Genomic DNA, 20,318 nt, shown 5'->3' with positions numbered 1-20,318 from the left:
AAAACTGGAAAAATAAGGAAGCACCTTCAATAGAGAATTGGAAGGCCCTAATGAAGTATTATCTGAGTATTGAAAGATCAATGTCAGAGGACAAAAATAAAAAGAAACAATTTGATAGCCAATGGAGACAAATTTATGATGCCCTCTAGAACCTGTCTTTAGAACCCCGTTCATTTATTTTAATTTACTTTACGTGTGTGTGGATGTGTGGGTGTGGGTGTGTGTGTGTGTGGGTGGGTGGGGGTGGGTCGATAAAATCAATAAGAATTGAGGGAAGTATACTATATAAAAAATAGAAATGAAATTTTGACAAAACTGTTTTGATGACATTTTGAAATCTGTCCTTTATTGATTTATTTTTTATTTATTTTTTTATTGTTTCGCCTTGTTTGATGTATTTCCTGGAACCGGATTATGGTGACCCACAGAAATAAAAAAAAAATAAATAAAAAAAAAAGCTTATTGTATTATCACTATATTTTTCTCAAAATATCAAGACTCCTCAAAACCTCAGAACACAGATGAATACTGTATTTTGAATGTGCACAAATTTTTGAACATGAGCAGAAATCTTGCTCAAATACATCTGAAATATTACAGTCGTGAAATATTACAATTCATTAAAATAAATTCATGTATCATTCAGGTGAATAATTTTAATATGCACATTTAAGGAGGTTACTTCCTCAACAAAAGAAGCAAAAGTGGGAAAAGTAAATGTTGCCTAGGCTACATGTGTATATATCATATATATACATATATCTGTGTCACAATTGTGACTCAGATATAATTAGCAAGGTCGATCTACATAATAGATGAAAGCAATACAGAATGCCTGAGAGCCTTACTGCAATATATTCCATTATGTTTTTATATTTGGATTGTAATCTATGTTTTAGAGAATGTGTGATGTGCACCAACAACACCAAAATAAATTCCTTTTAGATAGATATTTACAGTATAAATTGATTCAGAAAAAGGTAAACAAAAATAAGTGCATACAAATTCACCAGAAGGCAGGAAATTAAGTATTTAATGCTCATAATTTTCTGGGGGTGGACCCCCAGGCCCCCCCCCCATCATAAGTCACCATGCACACAAATCTGGAAACAAAACACTGGCCTCTGGGTTGCCAGACCAGTTATGATTAGACCAAATGTTGGTGCCATGTAACTTACATGGAAGCTAGAAACTAAAATGTACATACATTGCTGCTCTATCGCTGACACAGCGCTGTGGATATCTGGCAATGCAAGACAAGGGGGGGGGGGGCCCAAAACTCAATCTCGCCTAGGGCAACCAAAGGGCTAGAACCGGCCCTGCACGGATCCATCTCCCCAGGAACAAACACTGTGTCGGGTGGGCAAACTCATGTGATGCGTAATTGATCCCGTGGATGATTTGCAGGCTATTAAGTGAACAAGGTGTACTTGGTCCACCAAACACTGGGCCGTCTGGACTGTCTTAATTCTGCACATATTTCTGTTACTGTTGTCCTATTTACTATTTCATTATTTCATCCATGCGTGGCGCAGCGGATCCGTGCGCACTGTCACCTGCTGTGGAGACGCTGGCCTCACTAACCTCTCCTCCTCGGAGTCAGGTCTCCCTCGCGCTGGACTCACTTTGACATTAGACATTTTTATGAGTGAAAGAGACATTACATTTAGCATATATCGTCACAGGTAACAAGCTAACCATCACAAAGTGTTGTGCTAATGCTGGGAACAGGCAAATTGTATCTTTAAAGTTGTATCCATATGATGTGACAGACTTAGGTTAATATTTCACGAGGTCCGAGGGCTAGAGGGCTGTGTTAAGTAGACCCCATAAAGTTATCCTACAGCTGGTTATATACGGTATTTCATGCTGTTCCTTAAGGTCTCCTAATAGGGTATGTAACATTGGTTGGGCTGAAAATGACTCTTTTGCTGTTTTATTTTGCCCCCCCCCCAACACACACACACACACACACACACACGTTCCCCTCTTTCTCTTACTTTTGAGTCCTGAGTTGATGACTGACGATGGTAAACCTGGCCACTCCATCATGCCTTTCAATAGACCTGTCCAAAAAGATAAAGCTAACTTGATCAATGACTTCCTTTAAATCACTTCTTAAAACTAACTTTTTTATAAACTTGAAAATAAAATAAAATAAAATAAAAAATTAAATAATAAAATAGAAAATAAAATAAGTGAGTTTGTGAATATGCACAAATATACTGTATTAGGGGCACAATATTATTGTATTGCCACTATAAATGTCAAATTGCATGTGTGTAACCAGTAACAGCAGAGAGAAAGATTTCCTTCTGTGAAAAAAACCCAAAACCAAGCTTACGTGTTTCCTATAGTTCCAGTTTGCTGTGACACAGTATTTAGGATGTTATTGTTTTACCTGTAAGTTGGAGCCTCATCTGCATGTGGACTGTTTACTTCAGGTTCAAGTTTAGTCCAGTCATGTAGAGAACAATCATTTATGCCATGAAAACATACCCTCGGCTGTGGAACACTGGGATGTCCCACCACAGAAAATCCCAGTCCAGTGCCTCTGCAGTGTCTTCCTGTGATAGAAAAATTAGATGGAAAGGATTTTTTTTACATTTTAAAATTAATTTATTATTGTTGAAGGCCTAAAGTAATTCTTACAGATTCTTACGACATAAAGAATAGTGGCCTATATAACAAATAGAGAAAAGTCTTGGAGGAAAAATTGAGAATTTAAAGTGCGGTACAAATTAATTTGCTTTCACCGCCAAAGCTGTTGGTTACCATGATTGCTTGATCTGGGGCGAGAAATTAGCAAACAACAAAAAAAAGTAATATGAAAATACATTTCCAGATAAGCACACTGCATCTGCTGAAAAGTATCCAGCTAGGGATGAGAGAAAGAGAGAAATTTTGGAACTGCTGTAGAAAACAGCAGATCAAATCTCCAAACTCCACTGCTGCTAGCTTTGTGGCAGCTCAGGTAATAGTGAGGCGTGGAAAGCCATTCACGGACGGTGAATACATGAAAGAATCGTTCACTAAAATATCAAAGCATCCATTCTTAGTCTTAAAAAACAAACTGAGTAAGTTCAGAAAACGTATGCACCTCTTCGCAAAGACAGTCAAAGACAGGGCCATAAATATGGCAACAAACATCACTATATTAATGAATGCTCATTTTGACCAATTAGTAATGTTTATAGGCTAATAAGACTTATTAGACTGTGTTACCTTAATGTAAGGGTATCTACATACCCTAGTGTCACCCCTAATCTTGAAGATTACTGGAGGCCCTTGTGAAGACACAAATGAATTTGTTTTAAATTATGTTATTTTGATATATAAAATCATACGGTAACTTTCCAAATGTTTATGCGTTACATAGCACTGCTCTAATATGAGATCCATATGTTGTGCAGGACAAACTGTTGAGTGACATCTACTCTGTAAAGTCTACTAAAGAACAGACTAGCTGTTTAACGATCGAAACAAAAAAGTCCTGCCCTATGTTGTAATGTTACTGAAACAGGTTCCAAATGGAAGGTAAAATCTAATAACTTATTGACAGTGTAACAGGAGATGTGATTAGACAGCATATAGTTTATGCTTCTAATTTAACATTCAAACAAACATATATTAAATAGTTGCCTCAGTGTTCACATTTAAGAAAAAAAAGCAACATTAAAGTGAAATAATTATAAATAATAAACAAGCGGTATAAACCCTTGTTTCTCTGAGGAGAAAGAAAACAGAAAAGTATTTATAACTGATTCAAAATCAGTACACAAATAACACATTATATGAAGGATTACAATAACAAAATAACACTCAAGTTTGCACTAGTCTGAGATAAAAATCAATCACAGAGAGAGAGGTTGGAAATCTTAATACATATTATCTCCCCTTCTAACCCACGCCTCATATTTTGCTCCTCCTTGCTTTTAAATAAAAGACAAAGAATTTACTGCTGCAAAACCACATTAGAATCTACTCAGTAGTGACATCATGAAAATCAAAGAGGCTCAAAGAGAGATGAAAAAGGCAACTCAATGATTTCTGCAGTTAAAGTAATGAATGTGGTGTTCTTGCATCGCTGCATGCCCCCGCATCTTTTCACATTTCTCATTGGAGATTAAATAAAGTTTGAACTCAGTTTCACTAGGAATTCTATTTATTAGACATTTATGAGAAACATGATTGTGATTTGTGATAGTTTTTGTCTTCTTTCTCTTACTTTTGAGTCCTGAGCTGATGACTGACGATGGCAAACCTGGCCCCTCCATCACGGTGACTTGGCTTTCAATAGACCTGTCCGAGAAGATAAAGCTAACTTGATCAATGACTTCCTTTAAATCACTTCTTAAAACACACTTTTTTATAGACTCTTTTATGTGATGTTGTCTTTTTACCGTCTTTTATCCCTATCACCTGTTGATTCGTGATTCTCTCTGTCCTTTAGAGCTTCCCCATCTTTCCTTTTTCACTATTACAATATTGTGTAATTGTATGTGTATTGATGTGTAAATAAATATGTGTATTGATTTGTATTTGCTTTTATTTCCGCTGTCAAAGCACATTGTAAACTATTGTTTTTAAAGGTGCTATACAAATAGTTATTATAATTATAATAACCTCTTCCTTCCAACCTCCTCCATGGTTTCTGACAGCCTCCGCAACAGATCTCTCCTGTTCATGTCCATTAAAACCTCCCTGGTCACCTCCACAGACTGCTGGCCACAGGTCTTTAACATCCGATCCACAAGTTTGCCTGTGTCTTCCCAATCCAGTAGGCTCCATGAGATTAGTGGAAGGCTCTTCTGGAACAGCGTGAACTGCAGCAACCACTTGAATTTCCGGAGCTGCTTGTTACTTAAATCCTTCAGTGTTTCCAAAAGAACCTGTTTCATAGCTGCCATTGCTGCTGCCTGAAAAATTCAAAGGATACGACTTATGTTTTTTTCTGCATGATCCCTGAAGAAAATTATACACTAATATATGTTTTTTTGATTATGTCCTCATTTTCTTTACATATACAAAGTAGCGTATGTGTATTCATTTCTTTAACAACATCAAAGCAAAAGATGATTCCCTTCATTCTTTTACTCTTAAATCCCTGTAAACTGATTACTACCACCTGATCTAACATAACAAAATCTATTGTCACACCCGTATCAAAGAAATAATCAGAAATATGTCCATTTCTGCAAAATGTCTCAAGCAGTTCGGTCCATATTTCTGGTTCATCTCACCAACAATGGGTCCTGATGCTTCACATGGAGGTTTCATTCCCCATAGTTACAGAAGCTTTAGTATACTCTTTTTTCTTTTTCAGTGCAGTCGTCACCACAAGGCTTAGTTCTTTTCTTCGGCAAACCTTGCAAAACCAAAGTGTACCCCAAAATGACTTACAGAAGGACCCTAAACCACTTAATATGCAACTCCACTGTATAGCCTACTATCGATTGACTTAGTGTAGGCTACGTCTACATCAGAGGAAGACATAGGCACCGATACTGTGGGTGCTCCGGAGTTTGAGCACCCACGGAAAACACCGAGCACCTGCTGAGCACCCACGTGTGCCAGACATTAATTTAAAATTAGACATTGGAATTGGTGCTAAGTGGAGTGTCTGTCATAATGTGATTGGTTATGTTGCTGTCAGTGCCCTGCTCCATATCCTATCCACCAATCACAGCGTTTCTTGGATGAAAACCAAAGCCTCCATCCCCCTCACAGTGCATGCATATGCGTTAGGTAATCAGAGTGAGAATTAAATGGACAGATTTGTTATTAAAAAAAGAAAACCTAATGATGCAAGTGCATCAACGACATCCACCACCAGTGCAGAGAGTTCTAAATTTCCCACGAAGCTGATCGCGGTCGATACCCCAGGATCGGTTACTGCACACTAGATACAGAGCACCGCGAGCGGCCGGTCGTGGTGCTCGTTAGGTCAGCGGCAGTGATGCCACGTAACGTGTTACTTGTAACACGTTACTCTAATCTGACCATTTTTTTCAGTAACGAGTAATCTAACGCGTTACTATTTCCAAACCAGTAATCAGATTAAAGTTACTTATCCAAGTCACTGTGTGTTACTATTTTTGTCATTTTCCTTAGTAAAAATATATATTTTTGCTTTCTTCTTGCATCTCGGGGAGTGAAGTCACGTATGCGACAAGTCACATTTTCAGCATGTGGACAGTTCACGTGTACCACGCAGCGACACAAACGTAAACAACAATGGAGGGAGGGGAGAGATGTGCGTTTTATAGCTGGAAATACAGTCCCTATTTTGAGTTTGTGTCAGCTAAAGACGGCAATATTAAGTTTCGTTGTAGGCTACACTCTGTGCTGGTGGCGACAAAGTGCTATCTAGCTACAAAAACACTACGTCAAATTTGAAGAAATATTTGGAGTCGCAGCACTGCAGTCAAACTGTGAGCAAGTCCCACCAGGTGGTGCGAAGCAGAGAGGAGGCCCCCCACCACCCAAACAACAAAAGCTGGACTTCGGTGCAAAACCAGTAAGTGGGGGAGAGTTGAAGAAGTTGGTCGGGCAGTAGGCCTATGTTGTAGCGGAAATGCTGCCCTTAAACACGGCTGACTCGCTCTCTTTTGTGCCATAATAAACCAGATCCCTACTACTGGCAACGCCGAGCTGCCTCACAGTAAACCGGTTGTCGTTTTTATGTTGAGGCAGTGGGGGTGTTGTCGGCAGTTGCTGAATGTAATTAATAAAGTAACTTGTAATCTAACTTTGTTACTTTTAAAATCAAGTAATCTGTAAAGTAACTAAATTACTTTTATAATCAAGTAATCTGTAAAGTAACTAAGTTACTTTTTCAAAGTAACTGTGGCAACACTGGTCAGCGGTAGTTGGTGGTCTAGTTACCCCAGAATAGGTGACTGTGCGCTGGATACAGAGCACCGCGAGCTGCCGGTCGTGGTGCTCCATCAGGTCAGCGGTAGTTGGTCAGTTAAACTTCTCATCTCCAATCCTATCTGTATTTGTGAGAAGTGGCACTGTCCTGAGTTGAAACTTTACAGCTTTATTATCGAGTTAATAGTGTGTTTGTAGCCTATCGGCCACTGTTCGTTTCCTAAGGTTCTGAAATGCAAACATTTTTTGACTACTTTTTTTTTTTTAAAGGCATGCGCCCGTGAGCACCCACGGAGGAAAACATAAATCGGTGCCTATGGAGGAAGACATTGTGCTTCTATATTTACCTGACAGAGAACAATGCAGAATCAGAATGTAATCACAGAATATATCACAATTAAAATGTAATCAGACATTAGCGTCATGGACTCATGGCAGTGTGCTACCCACCCTGCCCATTATGAGAGCTAAACAGCACATATCTGCGTTCATCAACCACCAGAACCGGACTGTGTGTGTGTGTGTGTGTGCGTGCACACACAGAGAGAGAGAGAGAGAGAGAGAGAGAGAGAGAGAGAGAGAGAGAGAGAGAGAGAGAGAGAGAGAGAGAGATGTCTCTTGTCGGATCGTTAACAAATTTAACATTCCAGAATAGTTGTTCATTTCCATACAGGTTTAGTGGCTTGACAGTTAACGGTGAAGTAGGGGATTTGATTTGCGGGGGGTATTTTGGCGACTTAATTAACCCAACCAAGGGTGAGCCTGATGAAATCTGATGTAAGCTGTCTGCCCAGTTCAGCTCTGAGATTTTCTCACATTGCACAGCACTCTGAAGGAATAATCTCTGAGATTAGGCTACATTATGTTCTGCCAGCTCACAGCAATAAAACAGAATAGCAGGAAAAGAGTCAGAGGCACTGATGTGCAGGTTACCTTCCCCCCCAAACACGGACACACATATAGATACGTCTCGCTTTATAAGATAGATAGCCTGCCTATAAGTGACATCACGCTCTGTCTGCACTTGTTGTCTGGTTGTGCTTTGCATGTGTGGGATTCTGAAACGTCCTTAAATTCGGGAATTGTCGTTTGTTTATTCAAAGTCAAAGACGGTCCAAAGTAGTGCTACTTTGCACATTTTTGTGGGTCTGAGGTTTATGTCACATTTTAGCTGCCAAAGCTGCGCTGCTCTCTCTCTGTCTCTGGTCCTGCTCACTGCTCACTCAGTGTGAGAGGGGGAGTGGCCAGCAGCTAGAGTGGCAAAAGCCAATGTGTGCAGGTGAAAAACCATCTTTTACCTACAACTTGGCACTGCACTTACGCGTGCCCATAGCAAGACACCTGTCAAGTTTGAAATCCATCGGACTAACGATTCAAGAGATATGCGCATAACACACACACACACACACAGACAGAAAGACGTTTCTGCAATTATAGATAGATGTGGTTGGGATTTTCAACCTGCATCTATTGAATGAAAGCTGTAATGTGTAAAGTCAGACTCACTCTCTTTGACAGTGCAGGTCCATGTTCATCCACAGAGTGTTTCTCTGAGGAGAAAAGACATTTAAAATGACTCAGAGGGTTATAATCTACTTTAACCAAGAGAGTCCAATCGACTTTAATAAATCTCAGCTGCTTTAAAAAGGAAATAAAAGAAAAGAAATTCACATCAAATCTTAAACACATTCACAATCTAAAGCATTTACAACACAAAAGCCTTGTAACAAATTACAGTAAGTTGAGAATTTGTGACTGTTGTTGATTTAATTAATGATTTAGTGATCCCTGCTCCCAGTGTTTTTATATTTCACATTGGTGATGTTTGTACTCAAGCTGATTTAGATTGTTATTTTATGAATTATAAAATGTATTTATTAGATATTTATGAGACGTGAGATTATGTAATGCTACAGTTTTGTCTTTTCTGTCTTACCTTTGAGTCCTGAGCTGGGCTTTGACAGCCTCTGCACCAGATCAGTCCGGTTCATTTTCATGAACACATCCCTGATCATCTCCACAGACTGCTGGCCGTAAATCTCCAACATCAGATCCACTATCTCTGCTCTGTATTCTGGGTCACTCAACATCCATGAGATGTCTGGGAGGTTCTTCTGGAAGGAAATCCACTTCAGGGACTGCTTGAATTCCCAGAGCTCCTCGTTATTCAAATCATTCAGAGTTTCCAAAAGCAGCTGTTTAACAGCTGCTTTTGTTGCGACCTGAAATAAACAATAATAATAATCAATAATGGGAAAAATAAAAAGATGACTCCCTTTATTTCCTTTAAATTGGTTATTTGTTTTGTTTTAATTTACAGGCTGCAACTCTTTTCAAACACACTAAAATGAGTCCAACCCAGTCTCACGCCAGTTTGTGAAATGGTCATGTTATTTTGATTTATTGATTCGTGTACAGGTCACGATTTTCACGTTTATTTCGTGTACAGGTCACGATTTTCGAACGTGACCATTTCACAGACTGCAGTGACACTGGGCTGCTCTGTGGCACGCGACAATTGGGAAATTAAACGCTACACGCCGGCCACAACAACGGTGGCTAGGAAAAGAAGAACGGGGAAAGGAACCGTCACACGCAGGAGATGACGACAACAAAGGGACGGTTGTGGTTAGTAAGGGAATAACATGGAAAGGAACTGCAATGCGCGGGACGAGATCCCCGGTCTCCGGGTTGAAAGTCCTGTGTTGTTTGACCCATCCACCACCCCAACCAACCTCCCTGCGCGGATTTTCGGCTTCTTGATACCGTAATCGTTCTGTGATCACGAAATATGCTTCCCACTGAAATACATTACTTTAAAATTCATGCTCACCACACGAAAATAACAACATGAACGTGTCCTGAACACAAATCAATAGATTCAATAATGTGACCATTTCACGAACTGCCGTGACACTGGGCTGAATGAGTCATGGTGGCTCAAAGGAATTATCTTCATTATTTTATGTTTTAGAATTTGTTTAATGCTTTAAAAATGGTTTAAAGTATTATCAATATATGTTTCTTTGATGTTTAAACTTTTAAAGTTCTTTTTATTGTTAAAAAAAGTCAGAAATACAGAAGAGGATTAGGGCCACAGGTGAAAAATGTATTTGAGTTCTAAGTGTCTATAATAAATGATTAAAGTCAGAATTCTGACTTTACATTTACTTTTACTGCTAAAGGAGTCAACCTGAATGCAGCTTCAGTTCTGTGTGAATAAATAAATAAATTATAAGTTTGGGTCGCATCATTATTTAAAATGTTTAAGATGATAGTTTTTCACCTGCATCTGTTCATCATGAAAACTGCTGTTTAAAGTGTGACAGATGTAACATTACTCACTCTCTGGATCAGTGCAGGTCGGTGTTCATCTGAGTGTTTCTCTGAGGAGAAAAGTGGTAAAAGTCATGAGTGAGTGATCTTACATCTGACAATTAACATCATAAAATATATTTTCTACACCAGATGATGTGTCTTCTTTTCTCTACATTATAAATCTTATTATTTATAATGTAAAGAGAATAATATTATTACGTAGCTTAGGAAAAGTATGAGACATGTTAAGAACGAGTTGTATGAACATGTTTTGTTTTGTTTATTGTCTTACTTTTGGGTGCTGAGCTGCTGTCTGACAACTTCTGCACCAGATCAGTCCTCTTCATCTCCATTAAAACCTCCTTCGTCTTCTCCACAGACTGTTGGCCACAGATCAGCACCACTGAAAACACTATGGACTGCTTGTCTGTTGACTCCAGCAGCATCCATAGGGGGACTGAGAAATGTCTACGGAAGTCAGTTTGACTCACGAGGAGCATCATGAACTTCTGGAGCTCTCCGTCTCTCAACTCTTTCAGTGTTTCCAAAAGCAGCTCTATAACAGATGCCATCGTTTCCACCTGGTAAATTCAGAGGAAATGTTAATTGGGCAAAAGTGCAATTTCTCAGCTGGGATGATTTTTCTGTTCAGATCTCATCAATGTCTGTGTTTTAGAAATGTGGATGTGGTCAGAGTACATCAGTTATATCACACAAGGTGAAGATACAACAAATGGTAATATTTGTCCAATGGATCACATACTAACAGTTTTACAAACTGCTTGTGCAAATATCAGTGTTTCCCACACATAGACTATTGTGTGGCGGTCCGCCTCTCTATCAACACCGGCCGCCGCACATTGCGTTTCGTTATTATTATTTTTTTAAATGGTAAAATACGTTCTTCTGCATTTCCTTTCCCTGCTCTCCTCCGTCTCTCTGTCACTTGTGTCTCGCTCACATACGCGCACACACACACACACACACACACACACACACACACACACACACACACACACACACACACACACACACACACACACACACACAGCTCCTCCCACCATGCGGTGTTTGGGTTTTTTAACCCCCAAACATCACCTTCCAGGCAATGGTTATGTTTAAGGTTACGGTGAGGGTTAGTGCCTGTAAGGCGACGTTGGATGCTTAAAACACCATCGATCCCACTGTGCACACAGCGTCCGTCTCCATCAAGGAGAGAAGACGGCTGGCGAAATTCACAAGTTCACAAAAGGTTGGTATCTATCTCGTGAACACCTTTACACAATCACACATTCACAATCATCGACCTGACTCTTAGCAAACAAGCGATTGCGCCTGCTTTAGAAAGTTAACTAGTCGCAAGTTTGCAGTAAAATTCAGTTTTGTTGTCGAGGTCAAAACACTATATGTAGCAGCTGTGAATCAAATAAACGTATTATAAATAATGTTATGTAATTTTTTACTCTTAGCCTACACTGAATGTTTGCTGCTTCAATCCAGATAAGTAGGCTATTGAAAAGTATTTTCCGCGACTGAAAAAGGCACGTGTTGAGGATGAGGACCAGCCTGAACCGGAGGTATCAGTCTGAAACAGAGCTCAACAGTGTGACCAGTGGAATTAGTTATGTTATTAATTTGTTTTACAGTATTTTCAGGCTTCAACCAGTGAAAGACAGGGGAAAGAAAGAGACAGATTCGTTAGGCACTGAAGTAGGAGATGAGGACAGAATCCAACTGCGTGCGTGTGTCTCTCTCCCCAGTGACATGGGGCGACACCCACCCACCGCCACAAGTTGCTTCCTAATCTGTGGGAAACACTTAATATACATATCTTAATTTATACATGTAAACTTATTGTGATTTAATTTGATAATAATTTTTCCAGTAATTATTTGGTCTATTAAATGTCAGAAAATGGTTAAATATACCCATCCCAAAGTGACATCTTCTAATGTCTTGGTTTGTCTGGCTAACAGCCCAAAACCCAAAGATATTAAGTTTACAATGGTACAAAAACAGAGAAAAGCAGAAGATCCTAACAGTATTTGGCATTTGTGCTAGAAGATAGTGCTTTAACGATTAATTATTATGATTAATTATTATTATTATTAAAATAGGATTTATTTTCTGTTGATCAGCTAATTGTTTCTGTTTGTTTCAGCTTTAGTTACCAGTCAGACAGGTGTGACATTCTCACCTTCGGGATCAATGCAGGACAGTGTTCATCTACAAAGTCTTTCTCTAAAAATATAGGAAATATAAATGATTGATTTAACATCATTGACACTGTCAGACTATAACAATTATAGTGTAAAGGATAAATCGCAAAATGTACATAAAATCTACTTAATATCTTAAAAATAGGTTTCACTTGATGAAACTGTCTTACTTGCTATTAAACAATGTAGATAACTACAGGGCTTTGAGGGAACTTTATTCTTAGTTGAAGGAATAATATTTATTGTTTATTGTTCTATATTATTAGTATTTTAACTTTGATATTTTGTTATAGGGCACATACCTTTCTCTGTGGTACTCACACCCAATTCCTCAGCTGATGATCCTGCAGCTGCAACACATTAAATGACAACTGTAATTGTAATAATAGAATTGTCCTGAATATAATACTGAATCCTGAGAATAAAATGTATTATTTATAAAATCTATTATTATTGGTTATTTCAGAACAACATATAATACAACTTAATATTCCTCAAAGTTAGACATTCGGTCACCCTGCCGCTGGCCAGTTTCCAGTTTACCAGTTTTTCAGTAGTTTTTACAAATTCAATTTCAGCTGTGTGGACTGAAGGCAAGAGGAAGCCGTGGTTACCGAGATCACAGAGGGAATCAGTGAGAAAACACTGTCATAATCTACCTCATACATTGTCTATCTGACTCCTTAGTGCAGTGTAGTATACGTGAAATCAAAGCTTTACAAAAGGCATTTCAACTGATTCATGTGAAATTATGTACACAACATTGGCCAAATTCCTATTGGAGCCTATACAATACAAGACTGATATTAATGAGCTTAAAATGCACAAATTCAGTGGATCAAAAAACAAACAAGAATATGTGGCCCAATAAAAAGAATGATTTTAAAGAAAAGATGTTTAGAGACTTTTAAAAACACATTTACAAAAAGGCCCAAAGTCAGCAGATTCATTAACCCCTCAGAAAAGCTTTACTTTAAATTTGAAATCCAAAACATTCACCTCTGAAGTAATCTTTGTCTAAGTTCATATATAGGGTCCAAGCCCGAGTCTGGAAGAACCAGCGGTAGCAAAGCTACGCTGTTCGCACAGCAGGGCTGTGGAACCCTAATGTTTATTATTTTCCTCCATTGTTCTTCTCCACATAAAACTCTGACTACAGCCTAAACCGTACATGTTGAGGTGGGTACCATTTTCAGGACTGGTCCAAAACTCCGCAAGAACCTCAGGCGCAACAATTGACCCACTTCCAAATTTTCTCAATGTTTTTTTTTTTTTTTGCCTTTAACTCCCACATTACACATCGCACATTAGAAATCCTTACATCCACGTGTTCCTTGAATCAAGCTGAATCACATGATATAGGCCACGGCCATTTCCACTTAAACATTTTTCGCAATATCGCACAATACCAACTTTTTCGAACTCCTCCTAGGCCATGCAACCGATCTGCATGAAACCTGGTAAATAGCATCTGCAGATAGACCTGACCAAATGTTATTAAAAAGAATTTGCTACGTTAAAGTATGCGCATTTGACGACCAAACAAATTTTCATAGCTAGCTACCACACACATATCATATCATTTCTCGGCCAAATTAAATGTTATCAGCAAATAACTTGAGTTCCTTGTTCAACATCCCACTACGATGCTCTCTACCAAATTTGGTAAAGATCGGCCTTAAGGGGGCGCTATAGTCAACATAGACGAGATATGGCCTTTTTACTCAATCAATGTTAAAGGAATATGCTTCCGTTTGTTGAAATAGGGTTATTCACCGTCTCCTCTATATTTATATAGGTGGGCAATAGGGGTGGGATCGGGCCGAATTTTTCTGTCCGAGCCTGGCCCGCGTCCGACAGAACCGTGACCGAACCCGGCCCGAGCCTGACAGGCATCAAGCTCGACACCGTTAAAATCTAATTTTTTCTCATACTAATGACACATGTAAGCTATGTGTGTTTGTGTGGAAAGCTTTTATTAAGCAGCTGTAAGGAAGGCATTCAGAAATGTCAACAGATGAGCGCATCAGCACAGTGAGCGCGCACACGGGGCAACAAGCGCACGTTAACATAGGCGCACACAAGAGGCCCAATCATATAATTGAAATAAAATTAACATATGCCTAGACAACTATGTGGAAATACTTCCACACAGTAGACTTTCCTTCATTTTCGGTGGTTTTAAAATGTCCTGAGGCCAACTTCTTTTTAACATCTTCCATCGTTGCGCTCTGAGCGCTCAATGCGCTGTGGCATGCAGTCTGCCTGATATGCACGTGTTTCTGCACACAGGAAGACGGATGTTAGGTTAATATTTTAAATTTATTTTAATCACAAAAACGAACATTTGCATCAAGTGAAACAGGCCCATTACATAATAAGCTGTTTAAAATTTTAAATGTCCAATGCCTTAGGCTACCGCGCTGATGTGACCGTCCGAGCCCGTCCCGAACCCGTCCCGAACCCGTCCCGAACCCGGTCCCGAACCCGTCCGAACCCGTCCATCATTTCTACATATCCGTCCGAACCCGGCCCAGCCCGTCGGGTACCGTCGGGACCCGTCGGGCTCAGGTTGGGTATCCCAGCCTTAGTGGGCAAACGCATTTTTGTCTCAGTGCATGTATTGTCTTAGTCCGGCGGCGCCGCTAGCTTAGCTTAGCGTAATGAATGGAATCCTTTGTTGCCGTTAGCATGTTGTGAGTAAAAGTGACCCAACAACAACAAAACCTAATTACTTCTTTTGGCCTGCTTATTCACAACGAGTAAAAATAGCAATGCAGATTAAGACTAGACGATTTCCTAGGCAGATATTGACTTGGGACTATATTGGGTGGAAGTAGGCTACAGCCGAAGCACTGCTACTCGGGCACAGAGCCAGTGCAAAGTCAGTTTCTGCGTTACTGGACAACCAAATGCTGCTGCCCTGACTGAGCTCCGTGGGGCTCCGCGGCAGGCAGCCCGCGGGGCTCTGCGGCAGGCAGCCCGTGGGGCGCAAAGTCACTGTTTCTGGGTTAATGGATGGGCGGCGGCCCGCCGAGGGCGTGCACCTGTGAGCACCCACGGAGGAAAACATAAATCGGCACCTATAACACCATTTACAACAACCTGACCACCTCACCTGCTCCTTCAACCACCACACCTGCCTCTACCCTCTCAGTCACTCTCTCATTTCTCTCTGCTGTCCGCTGTGGTCGGGGGGTTAAGAAGTTTGTTTACTGTAGAGAAGAGTGTCTTGGGGTTGTTGGAGCCGGAGTGTATGACCTGTGATTGGTAGTAGGACCGCGCAGTGTTTAGGGTGTTTTTGTATTGGTGAAGGTAGTCTGTATATGCATGGAGGTAAACTTTTAAACCGGTACATTTGCAACGGCAATGTACCGCAGACCAGACCTGTAGAGTAACGAAGTAGAACTACTTTACTACTGTACTTAAGTACTAAAAAGCTGTATCTGTACTCTACTGGAGTATTATTTTTTTCTCCTACTTTTGATTTTTACTTGAGTACATATTTTCGATGAGTTTAATACTTTTACTCCGATAAATTTTTACTTGTTACTGTTGTGAATTCCTCATGCTACGGAGACTCTGTAGGTTACGTGTGTAGTTACGGCTACGTAAGTTACGTACGATAATTATAAAAATTAAATCCCAGAGATTGTGTCGTGTTTCTTTTCATTACGGTTTCCCATTCAGAAGTCAGTGACGATGTAAGTTTGTACTCTTTATATTTAGTTATTTTTGCAGCAAGGTTATAATCGTGAACAAAACAACAAAAACTAGGTGGGAAAAACATTGTCGTTAACTGAAATAAAAATAAAAACGAGGCATTACAAAAAACCGATAACTAAACTAAAACTGTAATGTCTGCAAAACTAACTAAAATAAAAAAAAATTATGTAAATGTCCTTAGTTTTCGTCTTTGTCAATGTCTCTCACAGAGCAAATAACGTTAGATCTTTCAGAGTTGACATTTCCGAACATAGACCTGTTTTATTCAGTCTATGCCGTAGACATATTAGTTTCCGACTGGGAACCCAGAAATTCCGACATTCCACATCAAATTGAACACAACATGTCCGTGCCCCTCGCCCATGCCCTCGCCTGGCATCATAGTGGTACTGAAAGTCGGAAGAAAGCGGCAGAGTCCTATTTGATTATGACTGTGTCAGATCTTTTATCTGACACAGTCATAATCAAATGCCTCGCAGTGGAAGGTGGTAAAATAAGTGGACAATTAAGGGAAAAATCCCACGAATTTGAAAGTACATTTGAGAAGCGTGCACAAGGAGGCTAACCTAGCTTACCTTAACAAGCAGTGACAGGGCAAGTAGAATGCAAAGCCCCCTTCCCCCCGAAACAGAAGCTAATATAACCCCGGTACAGGGCATGGATGAATAGATACAGGGCCAGGCAGTATGACGGAGACAACCGCAGGACAGAGAACACTACAGGAGGGCTTTCACCGGCGACCCGATAGCTGCTGGTTAGTAAATACGCATGAACACTAAAAGCGTGAGGAAGCGTGGGTTAATATGTGTATTGATACTGGGATGTCTAGTTACACAACTGTGGGAGTCGATTGACTTCAAAAAGTTCGCCACTTTACTCGAACCAAAGTTCAAAACACCTGTTTATGTCTGTCTTCTTTAGTCTGATGGCTATTAAGGTTTTTTCCTGGTACAGTTACTAACACATTTTGCACTTACTGCTGCGTCTTGCGTAGACTGTTTACATACAGTATCTCACAAAATTGAGTACACCCCTCACATTTTAGTAAATATTTCATTATATCTTTTAATGGGACAACACTGAAGAAATTACACTTTGCTACAATGTAAAGTATTAAGTGTATAGCTTGTATAACAGTGTAAATGTGCTGTCCCCACAAAATAACTCAACACACAGCCATTAATGTCTAAACCGCTGGCAACAAAAGTGAGTACACCCCTATGTTAAATTCCCATAGAGGCAGGCAGATGTTTATTTTTAAAGGCCAGTTATTTCATGGATCCAGGATACTATGCATCCTGATAAAGTTCCTTTGGCCTTTGGAATCATCTCTCAATGCAAATCAAACCAGCTATTAGGCTAACTGACATTAAAATCATGCCAATCTCTAGGTATGAAGTAGGTGAAGAGTATGTGATGATTGACACAATACTTTTTTCAGACCTTTTTGAATCTTGGCCCCAACAAATAACCCATATTACAAAAAAAGACTAAAACTAATAAAAACTAAACTAAAACTAAAAATTTTCAAAAAATAAAAAATAAACTAAACTAGCAAACCCGCTTTAAAAACTAATTAAAACTAAACTGAATTTGAAAAAAAAAGTCAAAACGAAATAAAAATTAAAAAACTAATGAAAAATGCTAAACTATAATAACCTTGGTCTGCAGTGATCTGTGCTAGGCTAAGCTAATGCTGGAGCCGTCAGACAGCGTTACAGCACGCACGGAGATGAGAAGGGTAGGTATCGACTTGTCTTACTCTGGGGGTTACGGTGAATAAGCTAAATTCCCAATAAGTCGGCGTGTTCCTTTAAAGAGCACTTCAACTTCTACTCAAGTCACTTTTTTGATAGAGCACTTGTACTTTTACTCAAGTATGGGTCTCTAGTACTTTATACACCTCTTCCGCAGACCTTGCGGCTCACACCTCTTGATATTTACTGACGTTTACCTCCCCACCATCAGGCTTTGGTTTCCGCTTTCGTGCGCTCCCCGGGGCGTCGGTGGCGACTGGCATCGGTGGCTTGGACCCGTCATAACTGCTTGCAGTTCTAGTTTTATTTGTTATTATGCACCAGTAAATGGAATTAGTTTAATTTGCCACTTCAAAAATTAAATATTAATTTTACAAAATAAGACGAGGGACAACTACCTCTCTGAAGCTTACATTGTTACGTTTTTGTTGAGACTGTTTGAGAGGTGTTGATTCAACCCTTTGGTATGTTTGCTGTCATGGCCCCCCTACGTGGTGTTCTTGCATTGCTTTATGCAATAAGCTGCTGATTTTCTAACCATATAGTCATTATGTATTAATGTGACAGTTGTCTTCTATATCTTACCTTTGGTTCCTGAGATGGTCTCTGACAACATCTGCACCAGATCAGTCCTCTTCATCTCCATTAAAACCTCCCTGGTCATCTCCACAGCCTGTTGACCATAGATCTCCAGCATTACATCCACCAGTTTGTCTGCCGTGTCAGTCCACTGCAGTTGTCTCGATGAGTATTTTGGAACTCTCCTCTGGAAGAACGTTAACTGCAGCAACCACTTGAATTTCTCTAGCTCCTCGGAACTCAAACCTCTGAGCGTTTCCAAGAGCAGCTCTTTAACAGCACTCATTGTTGCCACCTGGAAAATTACAAATATGTTCATAGAGAAGATTTTCAATTATTTCCAGGCTGTAACTTTCACTGTGCAAATGATGGGGGCATCTCAGTTTTGGTTATGTTTGATATGATTGTAAACCTGAAACTTATTGAATAAAAGCTGCCCTCTGCATGGTCAGACAGATATGACTTTGCTCACTTTGTGGATCAGTGCAGACAGGTATTCATCCACAGAGTGTTTTTCTGAGGAGAAAGGAAAGAAAGTTAACAGCATGTGGCATTACTGTTTAAAAAACAACACACAATACAAAGATGTCAACATAGAAATACACTTAAACCTAATCAGCAGTATCATTTCAGATATTTTGCTCTCCCAAAATATTTTTTAAGTTAGTCATTAAATATATTTTGTACACCAAATTATGTCTTTTAAAATGTCTATTTTCTCTACATTTTATGTAATTATAAATCAGTACTGATAATGTAAAGAAAACAAGATAAACGACAGATGTTTTGGCTTTGACTTTATTTTCTTACTTTTGGGTGCTGAGCTGCTGTGTGACAACTTCTGCACCAGATCAGTCCTCTCCATATTCTTTAAAACCTCCTTGGTCTTCTCCACAGACTGTTGGCCGTAGATCTCCACCAGTAAAAACACTACGGCCTGTCTGTCTGTTGACCCCCGCTGCATCGATGGGGTGTCTGAGAAATATCTGTGGAAGTCAGTTTGATTCACAAGGACCTTCTTAAACTTCTGGAGCTCTCTGTGTCTCAACTCTTTCAGTGTTTCCAAAAGCAGCTCTATAACAGACGTCATCGTTTCCACCTGGTAAATTCAGAGGAAATGTTAATTGGGCAAAAGTGCACAAGGTGATGATGTAATTAATAATATTTGTCCAATTGATCTTATGCACCTCATGTGTATTTGTGTGCATTTCTTGAGTAACATCAAGGTGATTCTCTTTAATCTTAAGTATTTTATTTTTATAAACAGTATTGTGACTATAATTTTACTTCCTGGGTGTATCTCTTTCAGAGACTACTACTACAAAAAATGCGATGAGCCTCTTGATTTACAACAGAGATTCTGTTTAACCAGTTGCACAATTTCTATATACTGTATATATAGCACATATTCGATATCCAATATACAAAGAAACACACCAATTATTATTATTGTTGTTGTTACAATTAGTTTTATTTTTCTGTTTTTAAAATATTGTGAATTTCTCTCACTGTCAAAGTAATAAAACAAATCAAGAGAAGAAACTATATTATTATTTTGATTTGTATCAAATATAATATATTTGATTTGTATCATCAACAATAATTTCAGGATGAAGATGATTTTCAGTCTTCATCTACTAAGTAAAAGTGTGTAAAGTCAGAGTGATGTGACATTACTCACTCTCTGGATCAGTGAAGGCTGCTGTTTCTCTGAGGAGAAAAGAAATAGAAAACAACCTATTAGTCATTTATTCTCTTAACATTTATATTACAATATTTAATCCCAAAGTGACACTTAAACCTAGCCTAGAAATCTAGACGCATCCTAGTGGCAGCAAATTTA

The 20,318-nt window shown here is 39.3% G+C and overlaps 1 protein-coding gene across 4 annotated transcripts in view; it reads right to left on the bottom strand.

Moving 5' to 3' along the window:
• Positions 1-20,318, bottom strand: part of LOC120562342 — a 34,719-nt gene that overhangs the window by 10,371 nt on the left and 4,030 nt on the right. For 2 of the 4 annotated variants that reach the window (XR_005639746.1, XM_039806047.1), the window contains exons 5-16: positions 20,157-20,185; positions 19,286-19,574; positions 18,948-18,991; positions 18,482-18,770; positions 12,716-12,763; positions 12,392-12,435; positions 10,487-10,775; positions 10,222-10,262; positions 8,813-9,098; positions 8,383-8,426; positions 4,627-4,919; positions 4,229-4,302 (exon numbers count right to left, since the gene is read on the bottom strand). Coding sequence is in view for 3 of the 4 variants with exons in the window: in XM_039806047.1 (XP_039661981.1) it covers positions 4,229-4,302; positions 4,627-4,919; positions 8,383-8,426; positions 8,813-9,098; positions 10,222-10,262; positions 10,487-10,775; positions 12,392-12,435; positions 12,716-12,763; positions 18,482-18,770; positions 18,948-18,991; positions 19,286-19,574; positions 20,157-20,185 (1,770 nt within the window). In the remaining variant the exon portion in view is untranslated. Of the gene's footprint in view, positions 1-2,401; positions 2,568-4,228; positions 4,303-4,626; positions 4,920-8,382; positions 8,427-8,812; positions 9,099-10,221; positions 10,263-10,486; positions 10,776-12,391; positions 12,436-12,715; positions 12,764-18,481; positions 18,771-18,947; positions 18,992-19,285; positions 19,575-20,156; positions 20,186-20,318 lie in introns of all 4 variants that reach the window. The other 2 variants (XM_039806049.1, XM_039806048.1) reach the window with 2 other exon arrangements.

This window comes from Perca fluviatilis, chromosome 7 (assembly GCF_010015445.1).
Source record: "Perca fluviatilis chromosome 7, GENO_Pfluv_1.0, whole genome shotgun sequence".
In the NCBI taxonomy this organism is placed as follows: Eukaryota; Metazoa; Chordata; class Actinopteri; order Perciformes; family Percidae; genus Perca; species Perca fluviatilis.
Note: the sequence above shows the minus strand (reverse complement) of the source record. Positions and strands in the feature narration are given on the sequence as shown.